We start from the raw sequence: 25,172 nt of genomic DNA, 5'->3' as shown, positions 1-25,172 counted from the left end.
ACCGGTGAGACACAGATCAATGGTCTTAATGTAGGTTAATCTTCGAAGGTGTATGCTCAAACAGAGCAGAACTACTTTTCAAAGAAAATGAGCACATAAACTGGGATGAAACGCACAAAATCTACATTTCAGGGATTAGGGTGGGGGTGGGGGGTGAGTTGAAATGTTGTGTGATTATGGATTCAAACAGGTATTGTTATCCAGACAGGTGCTTGGGCCTGGGCGGGGGGGGGGGGGGGGGGGGGTACAAACTTGCAAATGTCAAGGACACTGAATCTGCTTATTTTAGCTTGTGATACCAAATAGTATTTAACGTGAAAGGGTTGCATAACTCCAGAATTCACACAAAGAGCCTGTAAAGGAATTTTTGCATTTTCAACCATTAGCCTCGGGTGAAAGTGGAGAACATGCTTAGGTGAACCATTGTCCTAAGATTTGGGGTGATATAACAGCTTTGCAGCAATCTACGCTCAAATTGAATGCAAATACTCAATTTCACCTCAATGAACAATTATGTTTTATGTATTATGTATTTTCTTTGCACCGGCTATTCTGATACACAGTCAGAGGTGGGTCCAGTAGCCAAAATTTGCACTCAAGAACTGTTTTTGAATTATATAACTCTTGGGTCATAGTATTAAGTGAAAAATCTGGTGACCAATTTCTATATCAACCCCCAATAGTTGTGCCACGCACTCAGAGGCGCTGGGGGTGCTATTAAAATATTTTCAAGTTGATGATGATTAAAATTTTTTCGATTAATTTATTTCTACAGGGGTTGTCCCACACTTATGTCGTATATATATATATATAAAGTGTTAGTTCTTATAATTTTGTTTGTGTCCCCCCCCCCGCACCCCCCCCCCCAAAAGTACTGATACGAATACCGTTCAAGCAGTATCACTAAAAGTAGTATTATCATTAAAATGTCAATTACACCCATCCCTACTCTCTACAGTTAGGAACAAAGTGCTCACATGGGTCTGAGTGTGTCAGATGAACTGAAATTTGCATTAATGTGCTGTTGTTGACCTGCTGGTTTTATTTAACAGAGCATTACATTTTGCAAACGCAGACCAAGACAGCCTCTTGTATGTTTCTCAAATGCCAAGTGGAATTCTTGTCAGCTGAAATTCTGACATTTTAGGATGACGCAAATGGCTGTGCATAACATGGCTGTTCTTTTTCATAATCCAACCACTCACTTTCTATTCCACTCATCAAAACTCGGGTTGCGAGTGAGCTACGGCCTCTGTGTAACCTAAGCGTGTCTCTGTACATAAGTCACTTTGAAAATGTTGCTTCTGTATGGAGTTGTGTGGTGGTTGTATGCAGTCATGTGACTGTCTTGTTCCAGTTGATTAGTCAAATGGTGTAAAACGTCACTCGGAGTTCCTTTGGATTGTTGAAACAGCGTCATGTGAAACAAGTCTCTCTGACAAAGCTAAATAGATCACGCAAGCAATAATAAATGCCCGCAGATAAAAATACAAGTCGCAAGCAGACAGTGTCTGAATATAATGGAATGAAAGTAGAGTTTGTTCTGAACAAAAACACTCACATAAGAGTGAAAAGTAGGTTGCATTCAAACTTTTCTGACAAGTACAATTTTTCCAAAAACTTAACTGGAGTAGATATAGCTTGTTAATATCCAACTCTTTAAATATTGTAAATAAAAACATAACATCTGAACTAAATTGTGTTAGTGCTGCACAGTGCAATAAATGAAGTGAAAACTCCAACTGTACATGCATCCATTCTTTCTCGAGGCTGCAAATTACTCTTTGGTATTATAGTGTTGGTACAGTAGTTATTTGTACCGAGCATCTCAAGACATCCGATGCAAGAGCTGTATCAATAATACTACCGGTACCTTATTCTTTTAAGAGTCTGGATGTTTCCCCATTTTTTTGTTCGAAGCTTTCAGTTCTATCATTCTTGGCCAGTTGTTCTATGGTCTTTCCTTTTCCCCTCAGGATTCCAATGGACTGCTGTTCTGGAGATGTGGTTTTCTTCAACCCTGAGCAGATGTCCTATTCACCTCCGCCTTCTCGGAAAATGTTTCTACATTGAAACTTGTCTGCATCTGTTGAGAAGTTCCAAAAATATTGTCATGATTCTCCTGAAGCACCTTGTGTGAAACACAATAGTTTCTGGTCACTTTCAATCATTCGCTCACAATCAGAACGCACACAGCTTTAGTAGAGTCTTAAATAAAATATTTTGTAAACTATACCTTTGCAAAGATATTTTGATTCATATTTGTGCAATGCGGCTCTTGTGGTTTTAGCTTGCAATAATATAGAACTGAAATTACATCATAGTGACAGCTGTTTCTAAATGTTGAAGTCATTTCATGTCGCTAAATAGGCTAACCAAAATATGAGAAGTATGTATCCATGTGATCCAATACGGTTAAACGCCACTGTCTAACTAGCACAATAAAAAGCATTGTTAAACTAATACATCTCTGACCATGCCATAAAAAATGAACATTGGAAGAAAGGATTATCTCTTATTGCAGCATGAATCTCTTGTATTGGATCTCATTAAATTGTTCACTTTACCAAATTTTGTGAGCAGTTTACTCTTTCACTTATGGGGTTCACAAAATGATGCAGTGAAAAGATTCTATTTTGTGCCTGTGAAACTTGGGTTAAGAGAAAACCTATTATGTGGTCTGTGGCCTCTTCTTTAATTGGAATTATAATTACCATCTTAGGGCAAACATTTACACACAATTAAACACTTTTCTAACTGTGAAAAGTAAGCATTGTCATCATAAGGAAACATTTATCCAGTCAACAGAGGTGAAAAGTAGATATGCACATACTTGCGTAAAAAAGACTTATAAAAATATAATTACTGATTCAAATACTTTACTTCAGTAAAAGTCCAAACTCTGAAATGTACTTAAAAAAAAGTCATAGTCAATTACCCTTATATAAAACAGGTACTTGTTCTCATAACTTGTCACATAGGTAAAAAAAACAAAAAAAACCCAAAACATCTCTGTACACATTAGTTTACCTATTTTATGAACTCAAATGTTGCTTGTACTAAAAAAAAAAAAAAAAAAGTAAAAAAAATCATTTATACGCCCCAAGAGCTGGTGATGGTTCAATTTTTATCAAAACAAAAAGTTCCCAACAACATTATTGGCCCTATTTTCATGTCTAGCTCAAAAGCAAAGTCTAACTCTGAGCATGGGTGGAGTTTTCTTTCTTTTGGTATTTTCCTAGATTTTGCACAGGTAAAATTGGGCGTAACTGGGCGTTTGCGCCCCTTGTGGGACGGAACATTCCAATAGTCCAATAGAACAACCAAGTTTCTCGGATTAGTAATAGACTCAAAACTATGTTGGAAGCCACATATCGATAACGTAAAAAGAAAAATAGCCAAAACCGTAGGGATCCTCTACAAAACCAAGGAAGTGCTAAATAGGAGATCTTTGTACACATTATACACTACATTATTATTACCATATATGACCTACTGTGTGGAAATATGGGGAAATGCCTGCAAAACAAACACACTCCCTATTCTCAAACTACAAAAAAAAGCAATTCGAATTATTAATAGATCAAAATATACGGAACCCACAAATCCACTATTTATCAAATTAAATACGATGAAATTTTATAAACTGGTTGACTTTAAAATCGCCCAATTAATGTACAAAGCACACAATAACCTGCTCTGCCAAAACATTCAGAAGTTTTTCGAAATTCGAGAAAGCAGCTATGATTTAAGAGGTACCAACTTATTCAAAAAACTCAAAACAAGAACAAACATCAAGCAAAGAAGTGTATCTATCAAAGGTGTTAATCTGTGGAATAATCTCGAAACGGACCTGAAAATGAGTAAATCGCTTGCTGAGTTCAAAAACAAATTTAAAAAAATAGTGCAAACAACCTACATCAATCAGAGTTAAAATGATAAATTCAAAACATTAAATATAATGATAAATCAGAACTAAGTTGATAAATAGAGAAAGGTATATAAATATCCATTATGAATACAAGAGAAAATTGACACAAGAGTGCCAGGGTGTGGAAGTATATAATCCCGATACAAACCAAAAGTTGTAAAAATATCACGGTTAAGGGTAAAGTATGAGCCTTAATGGAGACTTCTTTTCTGATTGATATAAAAATGATTTATTAGATATAAACACATAACGGGGTAGGACTAGATACGTTTTTTACTTCTTCCTACTCCCTTGAACATAATAACTGTGTTGAATGAAGATTGATTTCTTTCTTTTTACTTTTTTTATCTACCTTATTTTCTGTCAAATTATTACTGTATATATGTTTTATGTTCAATAAACAAACAAACAAACAATCATAGTGGCTGTCCACATTTCCATTAAAATCAGGCCGCTTGAAGTGCATCCTGTGCTTGACATTGCTGAAACAGAAATAGAGTCAATGGGGTGCGTAAATGACATTGTCTTTTGAAATGTTCATTTATGTGGGTAAAGTGCAAGATCTCCCCTTGTGGATGATATAGTGGATGCGGCGTGTGCCATTGGAGACCGCCTTGCACCTACGACCGGGTGTGATGCCCCCTCCCCAACAATACTTGTGCCATGTCCTCAAAGATGTTCTATATTTTTATTTTAAGTTGATAATACTCACAATTCGTTCAAGGAATTGATGTCTACAATGATTCAGAAAAATCGTCCCACGCTGTGGTCATATTTATAAATTAAAAATTCGATGACATCTCCCACACACATCCGCAGAGTGCCCAATCTTATCAGCGCTTTGGGTAAATTGTCCAAAATGGTGTCACACCACCTGCGCCACCATTTCAATCTGGTTTTAAGTAGTCTACAATTTAGTCTAGTTTTTCTCATCAAATTGGGAATGCGTCTGGGGAGTGTAAGTCAAAACGCCCTCTGTCTGCCGGAACACCAAGTGATGCGCAGCACGGTCTACCAAATTGACAGCCACACTAAAATAGACTTGCCAAGCACAAAAATGGAGGAGCATCTGTTTTTATGCCAAGTGCAGTCTACTTTCAAATTGTCAGATAAGTTGAGGCTGCGGCAGCTCTATGTGCCGGAACGCCCAGTTAGGCGCAGCAACATCCCAAACACGAGAGACTACGCTTACACGAAAATTAACTCTGAAGCTGTCCATCCATCCATTCATCCATCCATCCATCAAAATCCCAACTGTGGTTGACTTTACTTTCAATTGAAATCTTTTTACATCATTCACTGAGGTTAAAAAGTAATAAGGTAAGCTGACAAAGTAAGGACGAGTCAGAGAACAGTTAGTATTTGGTTTCAGATGTCTGAAGTACACCTATAAAAGTTTTCGGGGAAAAAAACTCAAGTAAAGTATAGATACAGTACTAGAAAAATCTACTCAAGTATGGTGACAAATTATTTGTCAACACCCACCCCCCCCAAAAAAAAATTATGTATGGTTAATGGTTGGTATGTCAGGGAGGGCAGCCGGCCTAATATGCAAAACAAATCATGTGATTGACTTGCTGTGGCAACACTGATGGGACAAGCCAAAAATTGGACCGACACCTTAATCGTGGTGTCTGTTTTCTTGTCTGTTTTACATTTATTTTATTTGCGATAGTATCAATATTATTTTTAAACACTAGAAGCTGCTAAATATAGATACTGACCTACTTGAAAAATCTTCTTGAGTAGATTAACGAAGTATTTGTTATTCTACTTTGTTACTCTCCATTTCTATCGTCAGTTAAAAAGTAACCATTGTTATCATAAACAAATTAAAACGATTTTGCAGTCCAAGGGAATAGAAGTCAATTAACGAATAAAGACAGGTCAACTCACAAGCATTTTAATCGAGTTCAGATTGAGTGTTCCTGATCCTCCGTTTTTAAGATTGATATTCAATCACACACTTTCCCGCACGCGTTTAATTCGTTGCTTATAAATACTAATCGAGTCAAAACCTTTTCATTCCATTATTGACAGCTCCAAAATTGCATAAGTAAAATCCCGCCTACTTTTGCTGCAAAGGTTTGCACAGAGCGTCCAATTTCGACTCTTCGCCTTATCAAATGTGACACGCATAATAGCCCATTATGTATTCAAAGAGACGCATGAGAGCGGGGATGGATGAGGCGCCGTGGACGCGCCGCCGCACATTTTTACGCACGGCGCACGTCTGTTCCACTTCCACGTCAGCGTCCAGATGAGGGAGACACACGGCTCGTAGGGCACAAGTATCCCGAGTCCATTTGGAACATTTCATTGCCTCCTGTTCTCCGACGGAAATAAAAGGAGAGCGAAGAATGCGATAGCACTGCGCCCTCATGGTGAAGACTTTATGATTATTTTATTTTATTTTTATTTGAGGGGAAATCTCTCCGTCTCCCCTCTCTCTTTCTCTCTCTCTCTCTTTCTCTCTCTCTCTCTCTCTCTCTCTCTCTCTCTCTGACTTCCGCTTTTTCTTTAGCGATAAAGCGCCCGGTGCTCATCATCCGCCCATCCATCCTTTCAGCTGACGCCACCTGCCCAAGTCAGGTAAGACTCGCCATCAAGTTGCTAGTTTCTAAAAAGTGTGTGACTTTACGTCCTTATTAATCGTGACTTTAAAGTATGTACAAATCTTAGTGGGGGATTCTACAGCTGTTTAGTCTTGGATGCCCACAATAATTAATATGCGACCAGTTTTTTTTTCAACTACAGTATTGCTATACTGCCTATTATTTTGTAAAGTTGAACTCTTTACATGCTTTAAACAAGTAAGTTATGGGAGCACAGAAAAACATTCATACACAAATAATATACAGTTTGTGTGTGAGTGTGTGTGTGTGTGTGTGTGTGTGTGTGTGTGTGTGTGTTTGTGGGACATGCCTTACAATCTTTCTGTCTCCACCCTTGTCACCTGTATGGGGTGTCACAGCCTCGTATTCAAAGACCCCCCTCTCCCACCCCCCAGCCTCTTGTCTTCCTCCCTCCTGTTTTCAAATGCTCTCCTTTGAAGCGATGATGCCCCATCTGTCATATATGAGCAAAGGGAGACCACGCTCTGCTCCTCTCAATTACTGAATTCTCCTCATGCCAACTCCAGTGGGACAGGAGGAGGAGCAGGTGGGTGGAAGTCGGTGCAATCAATCAACATGAAATATTCAGCTTTGAATATGCACATCATTTACTCTACTACCGTTGCCTGTGTTAGAATAGTTGTGGCCACCCCCAAAATAAGGCTTTCCACATGTGACATAATTCACTGTGCTGAAAGTGGAGCTACAAGTGTTACAAGCCCACTCCCTTTTCTTTTAGATGATCTTTAAATCGAAAAACTGTGTGCGGTTTGAAAGTGATGAGGAAATTAGGCAAATGGGTGGAGAGGGAAGGCATGAAAGCGTATCATCACAGCCTCTTTCTCATTATGGCGCAGTAAACTCACATAAGCGTACATGACAAAAGCCGGGCTTGGCAACTTTCTCCCCCCTGACAGTCACACTTGTTTGAACACAGGGCACATGATTTGAATAGCAGTAATCCATGCTGAAATCAACAGGCCAGATGAACTTTTTGGCACCTCACTGAGTCGGATTTTCGCTCGCCAAACAAATGCCTAAGCTGTTTAGACTCTTGGCTTAAAATCACAAAGTTATTTGTCTTTCCCGCAGTGTGGCAACATCGCAGAGAGCATCTTAACCTTTTTAGCCACTCTAACTCTTCAGGAAACTTAATCTCCCAAATGGCTGCTTTGTGATAATAATAATATCTTTAGGATTTTGCCTTGTGAAATTCGCCCGAGTACTATGGCCCGAAGTATTTGATCTATGAGGCAATACAGTGAAAAGCATAGCCCCATGATATGAGAACACAATAGTGAATAATTAATAACCTTGCTCCCAATTCCAGGAAAACAATAGCATATTGTAGGAACGCTGCACTAATTTAACTTGAGAAGAGAGGGGGGCAAAAAATGTTAAAGAACTTTGGCAAAATGTGGAATGCGTTGTTATTAGGCTGACTTCTCTTTCAGTCCTTTCTACCGCTGCAATCTTTTCACCGAGTGTTAAACACAGAGGTTTAAGTGTTGCGTGCTGTCGACTGCAACGTGTTTATATTTGAAACTAATCTGAAGCTATTAGATACCCCCTTTCTCACCTGCTGGCACTATGTGAGGTGGAAGTGCACATGCAGGAAGCTATTTTCCACAGGCCTCCTCTCCTGGCTGTCAGCTCCCATTAAGGCGGAAGGTGTCATATCTGTAACACAGCTGAGTGCAGATGGCAGAGTGGAGGGGATGGCTCACCGATTTAAACAATGATTAATGAACAGAGATGGAAAACAAATTACATCGGACTATTGGAGGCAGGGAATTGTTTTTATGAAAATGTTAATTGTTTCTGCCAGGCAGATACCCGGAGTGGGGGAAGGGTGAAGCGAGGGCAAAGCAGCCCTGCAACCAAGGGGCTACTGATAGGGCGTCTACAACCCCCCCGGCTCAGTCTATTGGCGCTTCTGGCATGCAATGTTTAATACCCTACCCTGGCTTGAAGACCACTAATGTGCTGTAACTTTCAAGGTTTGGCTTTTTACGACAAACCCCATGAAGAATTGTCGCCCACCACCGCACCAATTAACGTTACCTCTAATAATAAGTGGTTGTAAGTGATGGGAGAAGCCGCTTGTGTTCTAGTTGTAATTATTGCAGGCGGGTGCAGCTGCACTACTTAGGGAGATGATGATAATTATTTTACTTTTTCTTTTTTTTATTTCCACTGCGGGTTGATTTTTTAAGAGCATCATACACTCATCAGAGTAATCAGGAGAGAGTGATTAGTGAAAATCCACGAGGCTAACAGCTGCCACATTAAACACTTGCCTCTGTTGCCAACACACAGAGCCGCTGCACATAGGACACAGGCCGACAAGGCACTTCACCTTCAGCACCATGCGCGTTTGTTAGAAAGTCAAGGCTGCAAACACACAATTAGAATAAACAGAGATTCTCATGAAAAGGCAAGTTGTTGTGCGCCAAGGTCGAGCTGCGCCGGTGCTCCTATTGACAATTTGGAGTATGGGGAGTCAAAGTTTGATATGCCTCTGGAGGTGGGATATCGAGATAGTCGCTATGTGGTGACCTTGCTCTCCAAAGTTTCATGTTTACCGAAAGAAGCACATTTTGAAGCCGCAGATGTTAGTGTGGCGGTTCACACCGCCGAATGGGCAATGCTGGCGTGACTGGCAATCAATAGAGTGTGCGGTCTTGTGTTTTTCACCCCCCTCCACGGTTAGTCGGGATAGGCTCCGGCTTTCCCGTAACCGTGAGCAGCAAACACTCCATAGGAAACGGATGGATGGATGGAGTGTTGTCCGGCGTGCGTCGCTTGCCACCTTGTAAGGACTGCTCAACTCAGGGGCTAATTCTCTTAGCCCAGATGTTGCCTGAGCACAGTCCTGAGATCCCACTGGGTTGATGAGCTCAATCAGTGGAATGATGAAAAGATGATTTTGTCCCTGTAATTACAGTGTGTAAACTACTTAGCCAGGATTGCAAAGGAAGTCATTTTCTAATTACGTCGGTACCCCGTTGCCTAATGGTGGATGTTTTGTTGTTTTTGAAAGAGAGAGGGAGTGGGTCGAGGAGGAAGAATATGCATGTGTGCGCGTGTGCATGAGTTGCTGCAGCAAAAAAAAAAAAAAATTAAAAAAAAGACCATCACGAAAGCAAGATGGCTGCCAAATGAGGGCTCATTGAATTATCAGCCCAGTTAATGTGCCTTGGATTATACTCTTTGTTTGTCATTTTTTTTCCTGTAGATGCCATAGCTTAATGAGATACTGTAAGTGGCATTACCCGACTCCTGCTGTGGTTTTGTGATGACTTGTTTAATGTCTTTTGTTTTTGTGCCTCCGAGTGCTTTGGCGAGTGAAAGTCGACACATCTCCAGTTTCCCCCGTTTTCGCCATCTCGGTGCCACTTTGCGAAGAAGGAGCGTCGTTCACATCATGCAAATGCAGTCAAAGGCTCTCACTGAGTTAAATGAAATGGCAATGGGAGTTGACTGGGGCAATCCTGCCTTGGGACAGGAAGTTGCACAAACCATGTCAGTGTGTTGTCACCCACCCAAAAAGATCCATTCTATGAGATCTGTGTGAGTTCTGTTGGCGTTGGCAGCAGGCCTGCGGGGGCCCAACCATCTGATGCAGGCCCGCACCATGTGGATTGGCTTGCCTTGCGCAAGGCATCCCCTACGCACGCCGCACTGTTAACATAGCCCATCTTACGCCAAAAGCTTTGTTTGTGTCCAGGAAGAACAGGTGGCCTGTGCAAACACCAGCAACTGTTTACACATGAGTGATTTAAAATACATTCTATATACACATGCTCGAGTGTGTGTGTGTGTGTGTGTGTGTGTGTGTGTGTGTGTGTGTGTGTGTGTGTGTGTGTGTGTGTGTGTGTGTGTGAGAGTGTGTGACATGGAGAGAGAGAGAGAGAAAGAGAGAGAGAGAGAGAGAGAGAGAGAGAGAGAGAGAGAGAGAGAGAGAGAGAGAGAGAGACCACATGTGAAAGTGTGTGTCCTTGCTTGCACAAAGACAGTATTTGATGAGGGAGTATTAAGGAGACAATGTTTGTATTACTTTATTGTGAGCACTATTGCAGGCATCCCAGGAAGCTAATGAATGCAACGTTTATATATGACACACTGTGGCAAGGTTAGGACTCGGCACGGGCCCTCCTCTTTCGAAACTTTGTCTTAGTCATTTAGAACAGTTGCCTCTTGCACGAATGAGCACATTCATTAGCCTGAAGAAAATGTAACACTTTCCATCAAAAGTAAAAACGCGGATAGCCATAGTTATAAGTAAGTCTTTCATCTTGAGCCTGCCTTGCACTCTTTGTAGCCCATGTAGTTCCCAACAGGTTTTCCACGCAAACTCAGTCTAATACACTCAATTACTTTGCATTAGCAACGCGGTTTGCTCAAGCGGCTCTTTGCTGCCGACAAGCTGACTCTCCAATAAGCGCGTGCCACAGACATTGATTTCCAGTCATATTTCTTAAGTTTTGATCCCAAAATCATCAATTCTCCACATACACAACAAATGTGTGCGCATTCCTTTATGAGTTCTTTAGCTATTACTCACAAGGAGCTAGTTTGTCAGTGCTGTGTGTGCTCTTTCTTTGCTTCTGCAGTAATGAATGGCGCTGGTTAGACTATTCTATCTCCGTCAGGCATTTGGGGGGGCCTACAGAGAAACTCCTATAGGCTTTCATTAATCTGGTTGTCAGAAAGTGTATGGGTGCTATCTTTTGTCCGGGTCAGGGTGGGCAGCTGCGTTACCACTGCCCCCAGCACTCTGACAGGACACTCCACAGGATAGTTGGCTGGCTGATTGGTTATGTGTGGGTTGAAACGATACACAGGGGGCATGATATATGGCAGCCTGTGCATGAATCTTCTCAGTAATTCCTGATGAAACAGTTGTTACATGGAGACATGGAAGTCAGAAAATGTCAGCTTTTTTCATTTTTCAGTTTGAAGGAGGCAGTCTCTTGCATCAACACGTACGGCACCTGTATCGCAAATGACACGATAAGAACACCCATTAGTAGTCGCAAGAGGGGACTTTTTTTTCATTCTTGATTGTACTACAAATATACAGCATATAGAAAACATGCAGTAAGGAAGAGAGTCAGGGTAAAAAAAAGTACCTTGAAGCACCTTTAAAACAATGAGGATGGAGGAATTGGCAAAACCTAACTCCTTATATTTGGACAGTTATTTTTTTCCCAGTTTTTTTAAGGAATGACGTAACAAAGCAATAATAATAATAATAATAATAATAATAATAATAATATGATTTCACTTTTGGCTTAGTATTTTCAAATGAATGTGCTCACTGTTGTAAATGCATGTTTTAAAATGTACTGTATAACTATGTTCCGTATCTGACAAATACAAGTGCAGGTTTACACTGAAAGCTGCCAACTGAGTTCTTGTGTGACCGAATGCCTTTGATTTTCTTCAAATAAAATGTCTGAGGGATTGTATGGGCATTATAGCCTTGCTAAAACAAAAAACTGTAATGGTGGTGTCATGCTTTGCCCTGTACAGTATTGTGTCTTCCATATTTTAATCAATATTTAATCCAAAACAATTCAACGTTCACTCCCTGTAAGTGTCGTCGCAATATGTCCTACAAACACTGAGCAGCCACAACATTGAGAGTACAGTACAATTATATCAAAGCTACATCGTAGATTCTATTTTCACGAATTGAATAATGGAGTGGCATTGTCAGAGAAGTACAGTATTCATTTAACAGTACTGTATATTAGTGTGGTGGTAGGTGTTTGCATCAGTGGAGGACTGGGATGCATGATACCTGCGTTGGTCACTTTGAATTAAGAAAGTGAAGAATAGTTTTGAGGCTGTGTCTAGTCCTACTTTGGAAAAACTATTTTGTGTTAAAGCAGCAGACATTTACCCACTCCCACTGACTGTCAATCACAAATCAAACCCCGCTGCTGATTTGTGAGCGGATGAGCAGATCGAGTGGGTGAGTGTGTGTGTGCAGGCGAAACGTCAAACTACCTTCTGCCTTTTGCCACCCAAGTTGGTTGAGTGGGCAACTACTTTGATTAGTTTTTAGGTGTGTTTATGGTCAACAGGAACTGGTTATTATTTCAATTAAAGAAACACTCCGGTCCGGTAAATATACATACTGTATGGAGAGTATCTTGCCATGAAAATAATGTTTTTGTTTGTTTGTTTTGTTTTGTTTTTGCCACACTACTGAAAAATGCAAATAGGTGAGGTTTAAAAAAATGCGAACGCAAGGGTCTACTGTTTATAGTCATTGATAAATAAATAAATAAATAAATAACGTGGTGGCTAAAAACCTTTCTGCAGTACTGCATTCTCCCCATCTGAATCAATATTCATTCCATAATTAACTCAGTTTCAGTTCCTGCAGTTATAATGACAAAGTGTCCTCTATACAGTATGCGTGTCCTCAGCAAATCCAGTTCATAGAAACATGATTGCATTGCCAGATTTTGTGTCATCAAATCACAAAGGGAATTGATTGACTTGAGCAGGATTTTCCATGGCTTTCCATTTATCTTAAAAATAATTGCTTTTATTCATAAAGCTTTAATTTCTATGCATCATTTACAGTCTGCAGTTTACAGAAGCTGTTTGTGGTGCGTGTTGTGTTCCGCTCCACCAACCAAGCAAATTATTAATGCCTTGCATCTGCTGTTAAAAAAGAAATATGCACTTGTGATCCATAAATTTTATTGACGTGCTTCAGCGCTGTCACCTCACGATGGATTTACAATACTGTCCATCCATGCTAGCTGACAATATATAGCAGCAACTAAGTTAAAAGATTACATTTCCACTTGCTTGCTGATGAAATAGCTTACAAATTCTTTTGGCTGACAGCAGTAAAAATAAATGGGGCCATTTTTGATACGGTTACAAAGAAAGTAATTCGGAATGCGCAGCTCCCATAGCTTGTTTAAATTTGCGATACATTTCTCCTCCATTATTGCCTGCATGTAATCGCACCTGCTCCTTGTTCGTCAATGCCTGAGAAGTGCTGCTGTGAAATGATGTTTTATAGCGTTCAAGCACTCTGTGAATCTGATCCAAAAAAAGACCCTAATGCACTCTGACAGATAGAAAACACCCGATGACTCCGCCACTGCTCCTAAACAAAGATTCCTACAGTTACACATGCATGCACACGCACGCAGGTGAAGATTTTATACTGCAATGCTTAGTTGGTCAGAATACATATTGATCTCAGCTCAGAGCAGTCATCTGAGTTGTTTTGTGTACAGCATCTTCACGGTCGCGACATACCACACAGGCAGCATGTTTTATATTTTGACTGCAAAAGGGATTTTTAAATTATTATTTTTTTGGTCTTATCAAATATTTTCTGAGAGTGAATGTGTGGGGTTTGCACTCTTTTCATAGGACATGACCGTCGTTTGAAAAAGCATCTATGAATTGCCTGTTAAAGGAATCATAAATGCACTCCTGCTGTGCCTTCCTGACAAAAAGCCAGCTAGAACTTGAATTTGATCGATACAATTGATTTGGGCGCAGTCTTCAAATTGGATATACTTTAGCACATTGCATATCCAAGGCTGCTGTCTTATAATGACATGATGTTTTTTTCTGATGGTGTAAACACATTTTTTGTAACTAGGAGCTAATTTTGCAAAATTCTTCACACAAATAGGAAAACCTTTGACCCAAATGGTAAAACATCATGATTTTCTTGCAAAAGCAACCCCCCCACCATACAGAGAAAAAAAAAACCCTCAGCGTGTCATCGCCAACGTTGTGTCATCCCTTTGGGTCATTCAATGGTTCATTACATGGTCCATTATTGTTGCTGTGATGTCATCAGTAATTCTTTCTATTTCTGACTGTCCTTCCTCCTTCACCTTCTTGTCCTCCTCTTCTCCCTTTTCTTTCTGTGCCTCAATGTCTTCTCTAGGTCTCAATCTTAACACTCTTCCTGCTCCCTCCACTGGACTCCACACTCACAGTTTACCTGTTGCTTATTTATTGTGCTCAGGATGATAAACAGAACTAATTATCTCAAACAGTTTTCTCCTGTGACAGTGTGACCAGACACTTGGCAGAATAGTGTAAATAAAAGCCATAGATGCGTATACTGTACATTTGCAACGAATGGGTTGATCATTTGGAAATTGAGTATAAAATGGTGAGTTGTGAGTTACAAAATTTCAAGTGTGTGAGTTCAAAGAGTGTTTGTGCTTTTTTTTTTTTTTTTTGCAAACTTGTGCTTCAGGAATTCCTTTTAGAGTTCAAGCATTCATTTAAAAACTGTCATAGAGGCCACTGCAATAATACAAAGTAATTGAAATGACTGTAATCTTGAGCGCACATGTACACCGGTGCGGTTGACTTAAAAAAGAACATAAGGCTAAATAATATGAAGCACATTCATTTTTGCTCCTGTCAGACATTATTAGATGAGCTTCGCATGGTTACATCGATTGCTGATCAATAGTTGAGTGGAGTCATGCTGCTCAGTTCGTGTTGCTGCTCTTTAACTGTGTGGTTTTGTGTACATCATTTTCATGAGTGACTGAGGTTGCAGCCCAGGATGATGTAAGCCTGTGTTAATTCAGTGCGGACAGTGAAGGCTTTGTTCTGTGCCCTTTGGTGCAGCACAGGCCTCGCTTATGTGACCCCTACCATTGTTGCAGCATGTGAATTTGAGGCATTGTTTTGCTGCTACAGTTGAATCAAAGAATGGTGCTGGGGAGGATAAAAAAATGCTTTCAATTTGAATACTTTCCCCCTTCAACTGAGCTTGCATTTTTTGCATCATTAAGTTGTTTATTTTTTCTCAGTACTCCTGTGCCTTAACTCTTTTACTTTAATCTTTCTTTTTTAATTTTTTTTGAGTGGGGGCGGGGGGGGGGGGGGGGTTATTCGAGAAATGCAAAAGAGAGGCTAAGTAAGAAGAGGTCACACTTTGATGTTTTTGTGCCGCCTTGGTATTGTGTGTCAGTACATTAGATCGAGACAAAGATTTCCATCTTACCCTTTCACAGGGATGGTATGTTTGGTGAGTAAGGTGTTGTGGTTGGACTTAATCAGCAGTTTCACAGTCTCCAATGTTAATGTAAAACCACAGGTATACTTAACACAGGATGAGAGGAGTTATAACCTACTTTGCTTCATTTGTTGACCTATTTGAAGTGCCTCACTGGTATTATACAGCAGTCATTTGAATGACTACTAATGAGTAGAAAGTCATCCGTCTGACGTCAAACATGGGAGCTAAAAGATTCCACAGTGATCCGTATAGTCTTTGTTTAAAAAATAATTTATTTTTTTTTTGCTTGTGAATGCTTTCTTTGTTTTGAATGCACTTAATGTTCTCTTTGTTCTCTCTTTAGGTCTGAGCTGCAACAAGCCGAGATTTCATCTGATCAGCATGAATCCACATCCTGTTTTAAACTGAATAAGTACAAGCAAGCCAGCACACAGTTCACTGCAGACCTTTCAAACACCCCTGACCACTAGTCTGTAACTTTAGCCAGACACTGAAAGGACAGATTCATTAGGCCGCCCACCCGCCCAATTAGGAGCCAGATGGCGCTTCTGGCCAATCAAATCATGGATGCAAGAATTCTCAGCAGCATGAATGGGAGAGTTGAGCTCTCGCAGTTCTTGAGGGTCACGAATCAAAGCATTGTTACCCAGGTAAACTCTGTTCAGGATGACAATCGCAAGAACAGAAAGTATCCTTGTCCATTGTGTGGGAAGCGTTTCCGCTTTAACAGCATCCTTTCGCTTCACATGCGCACACACACCGGCGAAAAGCCCTTCAAGTGTCCCTACTGCGACCATCGGGCTGCACAGAAGGGCAACCTGAAGATACACCTTCGTACCCACAAGCAAGGCATACTGGGTAAAGGCCGTGGACGCATTAGGGAGGAGAACAGATTGCTTCATGAGCTTGAGGAAAGGGCCATACTGAGGGACAGGCACATGCGAGCCGCTCATGTCGGCCCTCAGCAAACGTCTGTCATCACCCAACTCCAACAACCCCAACAGGCCCAGGCTCCAAACCAGTTCCTCAATAGCCAGCCCATAGCATCCGCGTCCCCTAAAACCACCATGATCCACGATGAGAGCACCCAACCCTCACCCACTGGGTTTCGTTGCTCATTCTGCAAGGGTAAGTTCAGAAAGCAGCAGGAACTCGAGCGTCACATCAGGATTCTGCACAAACCCTACAAATGCACCTTGTGTGAGTTTGCTGCCGCACAAGAGGAGGAGCTTATTGGCCACGTTGAGATGACACATATTACCACTGATTCAGGGCCAGGACATAAGCCCACGGTGGGGGCCAATGACAAGGGGAAGCCCGGTGGCGAATTTCCCTGTGATGTTTGTGGACAAACCTTTAGCCAGGCCTGGTTCCTTAAAGGTCACATGAGGAAACACAAGGACTCTTTTGAGCACTGCTGTCAAATTTGTGGCCGTCGCTTCAAAGAACCCTGGTTTCTCAAGAACCACATGAAGGTCCACTTGAATAAGCTGGCCTCAAAGGCTCATCTCCCCACTCAGCATGACACCTCTGTTAACATGAATCCTTTAACAGAAGATTATCAGAGCAACCTCTACTCGCAGTACATCTCCCGCATTCACAACAGGTTCCTCACATCTGAGAGAGGCGACCAGACCACAGATTACAGCCAGTTACTCGCAGCAGCGGGTGTTGACATCAAAGTCAGCGAGATGTTAGGTCGTGGGGTTTCCCCAAGTCTCGGCCCGCTCACTGATACGAAGAGCTCCTCTTTGTCGGGCTTGAATCACCTTCACCCTCCTTTGGGCACCACCAATCTGGACTATCTGCAGAAGTTCATCTCCAGCAGGGATGCAGTTAGCTACTCAGGCTGGCAGATCATGACACCACCACAGCACATCTTGAAGCGTAAGGATCAGGAGCATCAGCAGAGCTCCTCCTACCTGTCGGAACGACGCCTTACTGTGGATGACGGCAAAGTGGGCCTCGCCGACCAAGACCTCAACACAAGCAGCCGGCCCAGCAGCAAAGGCAGCCTGAGTCATCACGGGCCAACCGAGGTTGCGGCAGAGACTGGAAGTGCCCTTGAACGCCAACCGCAGTCTTCTTCTCCTACTTCAGCTATAGGTAACATATTTTGGGAGGGACGATACAGCTAGTAATATGGTTTGTTTGAATGGAGAGGTTACTTGGCAGTGCCAGTGAGAGTGTAACAAATAATACATTTAAAACATTGAAATCCATAAATATCAAAAAATAATATGCACATCATTTATATATTGGACAACATCCACACTGCCACATTTACCTTCAGCCTATTATTCAGTTATTTTTTCCCATCGGAAACACGGCAAGTGCCCCAGGGAAAATCTTTCATTGGAGTAACCAGTGTGACAAAGACCTCAATGGGGAGTGGCTGTGCGTGCGTCTGTCATTCTTTATCATACATAAACAGTCAACTTTCAATTTCTTTCACACCATCTAGCAAGCCAACAATATGGCCGAGATGCAATTGCTTTTCACAGTCAGGGTTTCCTGAAATAAAAATTCACATATGTCCGGAACAATGTCCATCACACTCATAATCAAGCAGGAACAAATCTAAGCAAAAAGCAACATTTTGCTGAGCTTAATTCCCTAGATAATGACATTTTCTTTTGTGTACTATTTCAGAGTTTACTCCCATCTCATGTACTGATTCACTAGCTAACAGCCAGTGATCAATTGGCACAGACAGTCGATACCATATTGTATATTATGATCAATGGCATGCGGCACGGTGAATGATTGGTTAGCACGCCGGCCTCACGGTGCAGAGGTGCAGGGTTTGATTCCGGCTCCGGCCTGCCTGTGTGGAGTTTGCATGTCCTCCCCGTGCCAGCCTGGGTTTGCTCCGGGTACTCTGGTTTCCAAAAACATGCATGGCAGGTTAATGAGAGCCTCGAAATTGTCCCTAGGTGTGATCGTGAGCGCGAATGATTGTTCGTCTATGTGTGCCCTGCGATTGGCTGGCAACCAATTCAGGGTCCCTGCCTGTTGCCCCAAGACAGTTGGGTTCGGCTCCAGCACACCCACGCCCCTCGTTAGGGTAAGCGGATTAGAAAATGGATGGATGGATGATCAACGGCTCATTCAATCAAATCATATCTAAAAAGCACAATGACACAAAAGTCTCTTAATTCTTCACCTTTTTAAATGTTACTTTTTGCTTAGGTTTGTTCCTGCCTGTATGATGAGTGTGTTGGGCAAGATTAGTCTATTTGCGCATTTTATTTCATGAAACCATGACTGTGAAAAACAATTGCATCTCGGCCATATTGTTGGCTTGCTATATGGTGTGAAAGAAATTGAAAGTTGACTGTTCTTTACTTAAAACAGATTAATTTAGAGTTTGCATTCACATTCATTGGTCATTCATTCTTTCAGTTTTGAAACGAAAAATTGTTTAAAAAGGGTCTAAGAATACTACATCTACTTGAAAGTGGCAGAAAGATTTTCCCCTCGGTATGAGGATGACCAAAGGGGTGGCCACAGAGTGAACCGGGGTGGTCTTGGCCACCCATGGCCACCCTGTGGCTCCGCTCCTGACACTTTTCTGAACTCTACAGTAATAGTGGATGATTGTTCACTGTAAAACAAGTGCAGTAAGATAACTGACATCCAGGTTTTAGTTAACCACAAAAGTGTAAACATCCTGTTCAAGGTGATAAGTGTGATGGAATCTTCCGTAGCTTGCGGTGGAAAAAAGGCAAAATCGGTGGATAAATAAACATTCATACTCACATTTAGTCTCCAATTAGCTTCACATGTTTTTGGAATGTCGGAGGAAAGTCAACTATGAAACTAGGAAACAGCTGATTATTTGTTCAAACAAAATCTAATGTACATCCACATAATGGATGTGAAGCGTCATTTGATGCGGCCTTGTCTGCAGAATGACAAGCCACGTCTGGCATGTGTTGCTTTGGCCTCGTTTCATAAGAGGGTGTTTCATTCCAGAAATCAGTTTTCCCCCTCAATTTCTACCTTTCCAATGATCAAAAACACCTTATTGCAGTGATTGTTCAACATACGAGATCGTCGTGGTGCTTCTGTTTAGCTACAAAAAGGGGAAATTAGAGACGGGTGTCAATATGATGGCAATGTACTGTGCACCCTACACTATATGCATGATAATACAGTATAAATGAATACCTCTCAGACCATGTCAGTCAGAACTGAGCATTATCATCTTTGAAAAGGCGAGCTTCTTTTCTCCGGCACTCATTGAGGATATCAATGTTGAGTAGTGAGCACAGTTGGAAAGGGATTTGACATTTACTGCTTTGATATTTTTATTTATTTAATTTTTGTGATTTGCCTTTCACAATTATTACAAATAGTCAAAAACATGCAGATCAAAGAATGGAGAGATGAATTACATGCAATAAATGTCGAGAGCAGATTTTAAGTGCAAATGTTTATGTGGTACATGTCATGCCTGTAGCCCTTACATCATATTTTAATGTCTCTGGCAAGTCCCCTAACTTCATGGAACATGAAGTACTGAATCACTTTAGCATGCCTTTCATATTTTCTCTGCTGTCTTTGTCTTCTTTTTTGCCGGGTTGAAAAGAAATCGTCAAATGACTGCATGTCATAATCTTCAATATATGTTGCCATTCTTCACACATTATAGCAGCAGTGTGACAGGTATGGCTTTGTCTTTCTTCCCACTTAAGAGAAGGTGGATGTGGAATGCAGGGTCAGCGGGAGCACAGCAGATTTTACTGTCAGGCACAAGGACTTTGTCTTCTTTTTAAAAAGATAATGGCATCATAGGCATTGTAGGGATAATTAGTACCCTCTATTTTATATCTGTCACATCCTCAACCAATTGCCTCCGGGGGCACAAGATGTTAATGTATGCCATCTGGTGTTTTTAATGATTTGATATATACCACCCAGTGATTTTTATGATTTGATCTACCACCTGGTATTTTTATTGATAGTCTTCTGTTCCACCTGGTGGTTTGGATGATTTGGCTCTCTGGGTAAATGCCATTCTTGTCATGGCATCCTGCTAACACGCTATCATGGGCCTAAATTACTGCCATAACAGTTAAGAGAAGAGAGGACGCTGAAGCCATCTCGTGTTGTTTTCCCATCAGTTTGTCACTCCGGTTGTTGTCTACAAGTAAGTAAAGTCCATCCAAGTCGGAGGTGCTCTTGTATGCCGTGCATCAGAGATAAATGGATCAAGGCCTAATCTCATGAGATGTTTTGTTGACACATTGTGCACATATACCACTATCTGCATATTTTACATGGAATTGCGGGCATGTTTTTGGCTTAATCCATTTGTAGTTGTGCTTTTAAGGAACACTTTTAAGCATTGTTGTTTTCACTTCTCCCCTATCTCCAAGACCATATGCTGTCATTTGCAGAAAACCTTTATGATCGTTGGCTAGCTGAGGATTTGAGCGTACACACTGCGGGGATGGCACATTCAGCATCAGACTCTAATTTCAGTCAATATTAAGCATGGAAACTAATTCATTGTAAAGGTCAGGCGTCATTGCTTTAGTCAATGATGAATCCGGCGCTCTCTCTCTCTCTCTCTCTCTCTCTCTCTGTCTGTCTCCCCCCCAACCCCTTTCCTCTCTGTTCTTAGTCCTGTGTAATGGTAGACTCACTCTGGGGGCTTAGCACCGCATTGTTTAGCTCTGACAATATATCCCTGAGACCTCTGCAGCTGCTCCCCGCGCTCACAATGACAGATTAATTAACACAATCACACACTGTTGGCCCGGGCTCAACACTCAGGTCTGCTACAGGACAGATAGGTAAATCCTACACATATGGCCAACACGCACCACTCAATGAGGCTTTAATAACAGGGGGATAAGTTTGTTCGGAGATGGTGGAGGTGTGGGGGGGGGTGCTGTTACTGATCAAGCCTGCCTTTTTGGATGGTTGGACATCAAGCGAGAGGAGGAAGGAGGAAGTGAGAAAGTGTTTTCTAATTCAGGAGAGCGGAGATGCTGAGAAAGAATTACCAGTGCCAGATGTTCAGCTTGAGGAACATTGATTAGTCCAGAATTACTGGCTGCATTATTCATACTATAGCCTATGGTGGTCATGATGTTATTGATGTTCTCAATATGGAAGGCAAATATAGTACAGTCACGGCTGTCAGGGTGAGAGACAGCTTCTTTGTTTGATATGTTCAGATACTGCTCGGGATTTAGATTCCAAGCGACAAATAGCATCTTAAATTAGAAATCACAGTCTGCTTTCAATAGGAGGCAAATTACTTCGCTCAATATCTGATCAGGGCAGATTTGAGAATGCACATAGGAGAAACGACTCCGTTTAGGATGATAAACTAATGAAGGATGCATGCTTTAGGCTTGTGACCTACATTAGTCCAGCTTAGAGGAAATCATACCCCAAACAATCCTGAAATGCTCTGACACGTAATAATTAAGTAGTCCATTTAGTACTTTTAACCTCAAGGTCAGTGAGCAGACACTTTGTGATGATGTCCTCTTGCATGATCTCGCCTTAATTCTCTCTTTATTAATGTTCTCTTAAACTGTTACAATCAAGACGACCAAAACTAATAGTTGCCTTTAAAAACCAACGATTTGACGGGTATACAAAGTACATGTCTGTCAAAGCATGCCGCCATGCACAATCTCACTTTTCCTTTAACTGCGCCTATTACCAGAGTCTCTTCTTTGTGATGGATGGCAGGAAAAGGTTAACGGTTACCCTTTACAGAACAGTAAACAAAATAGTTTAGAGTTACAGAGGACTGAATGTGAGAGGAACCATAAATTACTAGCACTATGAATAATTGATGATTCATTAAACAAAGTGAATAAAGGAACAGTCGTGTCTAAATGAAGCTTTTTAGTATTCCATCAGCTGCCACAGACAAACCCCGATTCCAAATATAAGTTTGAATGCTGTGTAAAATGTCAATAAAATCGGAGTACACTGATTTGCAAATCCTTTTCAAAGTATATACAAGTGAATAAACTAAAAAGACCAGATATTTAATGTTCAAATGATAAAGTATTTAGTCTTTTTTTTCTTATTTAGTCTTTTTTAATTTTGTTGAAAAAAGAAATCACTCATTTTGAATTTGATGTCTCCAAAACATTCCAAAACAGCTGGGACAGGGGCATGTTTACCACTGTTACATCACATTTCCTTTTAACAACACTCAATTAGCGTTTGGGACCTGAGTATTTGTTGAAGCTCTGTATGTGAATTCTTTCTCATTCTTGCTTGATGTAAGACTTCTGTTTCTCAACTGTCCACAGTATCTGTTGTTGTATGTTGCACCTCATAAGGTGCCTGACGTTTTCCGGTCTATGTGGGGGACAGGTCTGGACTGATGGCAGGCCATTGTAGTTCTCAGTCTCTTTTAGTACCAAGCTTAGAATGCTACCCGGCATGGTCTTGCAACGTTGCTTGAATGACAACATATGTTGCTCCAAAACCTGGATGTTCCTTTCGGAATTATTGATGCCTTCGCAGATGTGCAAATTACTCATGCCATGGGCACTACTAACACAGCTCCATACCATCACAGATGTTGACTTTTAAACTTTGTGCTCAAAACATTCAGGCTGTTCATTTTAACCTTTGGCCTGGAGGACACAATTTGCTCGGTGGACTCATCAACAGCGCACTTTTCTGCTTTGCTTCAGTCCATCTCAGATTTTCGATCCTGGGTGTTGTTGATACTGTACTCTATATGGCTTTTGTTTTGCATGGCAGATATTTAACTTGCGTTGTTTTCTTTGTATAGATGAGACTGCGAGTAACATTATAACATTCTAATGTACAAGCGCAGAAATAGCTATATCAAAAAACGCAAATTGTATACCTTCCTACAGTCCAGCTTGGATGAACTTACTCTGCTGCAGTAAGTTACCTTTCTGGTTTTCTGGTCACTTTTATTAGTTTTTTCCTCTTTGGCATCATGGGTAGCCTTCTGTGCTGACATTACAAAAGAAAAAGAGAGAAACACTTTTACAGTAGGTCTTCAGAATTTATGAAGTTGTGTTAAAATTTCCTGAAATTTTGCTTTGATTCCATTTTGTCGTATTTCAGGTTCAGGGACATTTGACTCCAATACGTTTTAAGTTGCAGGCCATCATAAAGGGAACACACTCGAACTCTGTATGAATAAATCAGTAGTAGGTGTCAAAGCTATACATCTGTGAATTAATCACGGCAACTGCTGTACATTAATCATCCTTGACTATGCTTTAGAATTACTTGAACGTCATGATCAACAATAGCAATGCTCCTACGTGACTGACTCATTATTTACTAATGACGTAAATATTGGTTTCATATTCCTCAGACTCTCAAGTGAACGGTTACAATAGTTACTTTCACAGTAATGTGATTACAACATGCGAGTCCAACTGTCAGCCTGTTTTTTTATTCGGGAAATACAGGAACTGAAATTCAGTGGTGTAGTGGAAGAAACTTTGTCTTTTTTTCTTTCTCTGTTCATAATAGCATTGTTTCATGCTGTCTATGAGAATGTTGGGTTATTAGGAAAGTCTTCTTCATGAGCAAATGAATGAGGTTTTTCGTTATTTACGCCGCTCTGCTGCAACAATGTGTGTCTGCATTTTTATCCGATTTGAAAGGTGTTACTCTTTTTAATAAATGCCAGTCGGACTGGTTTAAGCAGCCAGATTACCTGTTGGCTTTCTGCACCTCAGCTGCACTTCTGTCATTTAATCCTCTTTTTAATTACTATTGCAGATATGAGACTGAAATTAAGCTCAAAATGCTTGTTTTCCTAGCATGCAGATAAAAAGATTTACCCGGGGAGTTTTGAACACCTGCCCTGAAATATTGTTTCCACTGTACCCTGAATGCCATGTGGCTTAATTGACTTGGAAACGTCCCAAATGCGTCATTGGCTATGTGGTCTAATTAATATTAATAATATATGCTATTATAAACATCAAAGAACATCTGGCGCCCCTGTTTTTCTCACCAGTCTGGCGTGCGACTCTCACTCTGTTTCATCTTAAACCAAACCAGCCACCATGAATAACTGTTTTGCATCTCAGGTGCTTGATTGCACATATAGAAAGAGGCACACTATATACAATTTGATGTTGACAATATAACTGCCAAATGGCTGTGTAAGCATATACGATGCAAGGCTGTGATTGCATTGATGGGATTGTATGGGTATAAATCTTAAAGCCAATTTCCATATGAAATGAATCACTTGTCCAAGTCTGGTTGCTGGCTTCCTTTTCGTTTTTTTTCCAGGCTCCCTGCAGACTTTTATATATTTATTTACAGTTTTCCCTGCACATCCAGCAAGGTCAGATAATGCATATGCATCACTTTATTATATGCTCTGAGTCTGTGTTAGGCAAGAGAGGCGGCAGCTTGTAATGATGCAGTAATTGGAGTTTTGGTTGATAAATCTAAGCTCTGAAATGACTCCCCTCACATATTGTGAAGCTCGACAGTGTAAGTAAATCTCCAAATGATTAAGTTAGCATGAACCAGGCAATCACAAAGATGGCAGCCATCCAGACGAAGAGCAAAAAGCAGCAGAATCTTCAGTCTTGAT

The 25,172-nt window shown here is 40.9% G+C and overlaps 1 protein-coding gene across 3 annotated transcripts in view; it reads left to right on the top strand.

Moving 5' to 3' along the window:
• Positions 1-6,269: 6,269 nt before the first annotated feature.
• Positions 6,270-25,172, top strand: part of LOC147205934 (zinc finger protein 536-like) — a 33,456-nt gene continuing 14,553 nt past the window's right edge. For 2 of the 3 annotated variants that reach the window (XR_015100816.1, XM_086110227.1), the window contains exons 1-2: positions 6,270-6,523; positions 15,927-17,689. Coding sequence is in view for 2 of the 3 variants with exons in the window: in XM_086110227.1 (XP_085966353.1) it covers positions 16,123-17,689 (1,567 nt within the window). In the remaining variant the exon portion in view is untranslated. The remainder of the gene's footprint in view (positions 6,524-15,926; positions 17,690-25,172) is intronic. The other variant, XM_086110226.1, reaches the window with a different exon arrangement.

The sequence above is a fragment of the Hippocampus guttulatus genome, chromosome 4 (assembly GCF_054856545.1).
Source record: "Hippocampus guttulatus isolate MCC_2025c chromosome 4, RoL_Hgut_1.0, whole genome shotgun sequence".
Classification (NCBI taxonomy): Eukaryota; Metazoa; Chordata; class Actinopteri; order Syngnathiformes; family Syngnathidae; genus Hippocampus; species Hippocampus guttulatus.
This window is presented reverse-complemented; position numbering and strand designations above follow the sequence as displayed.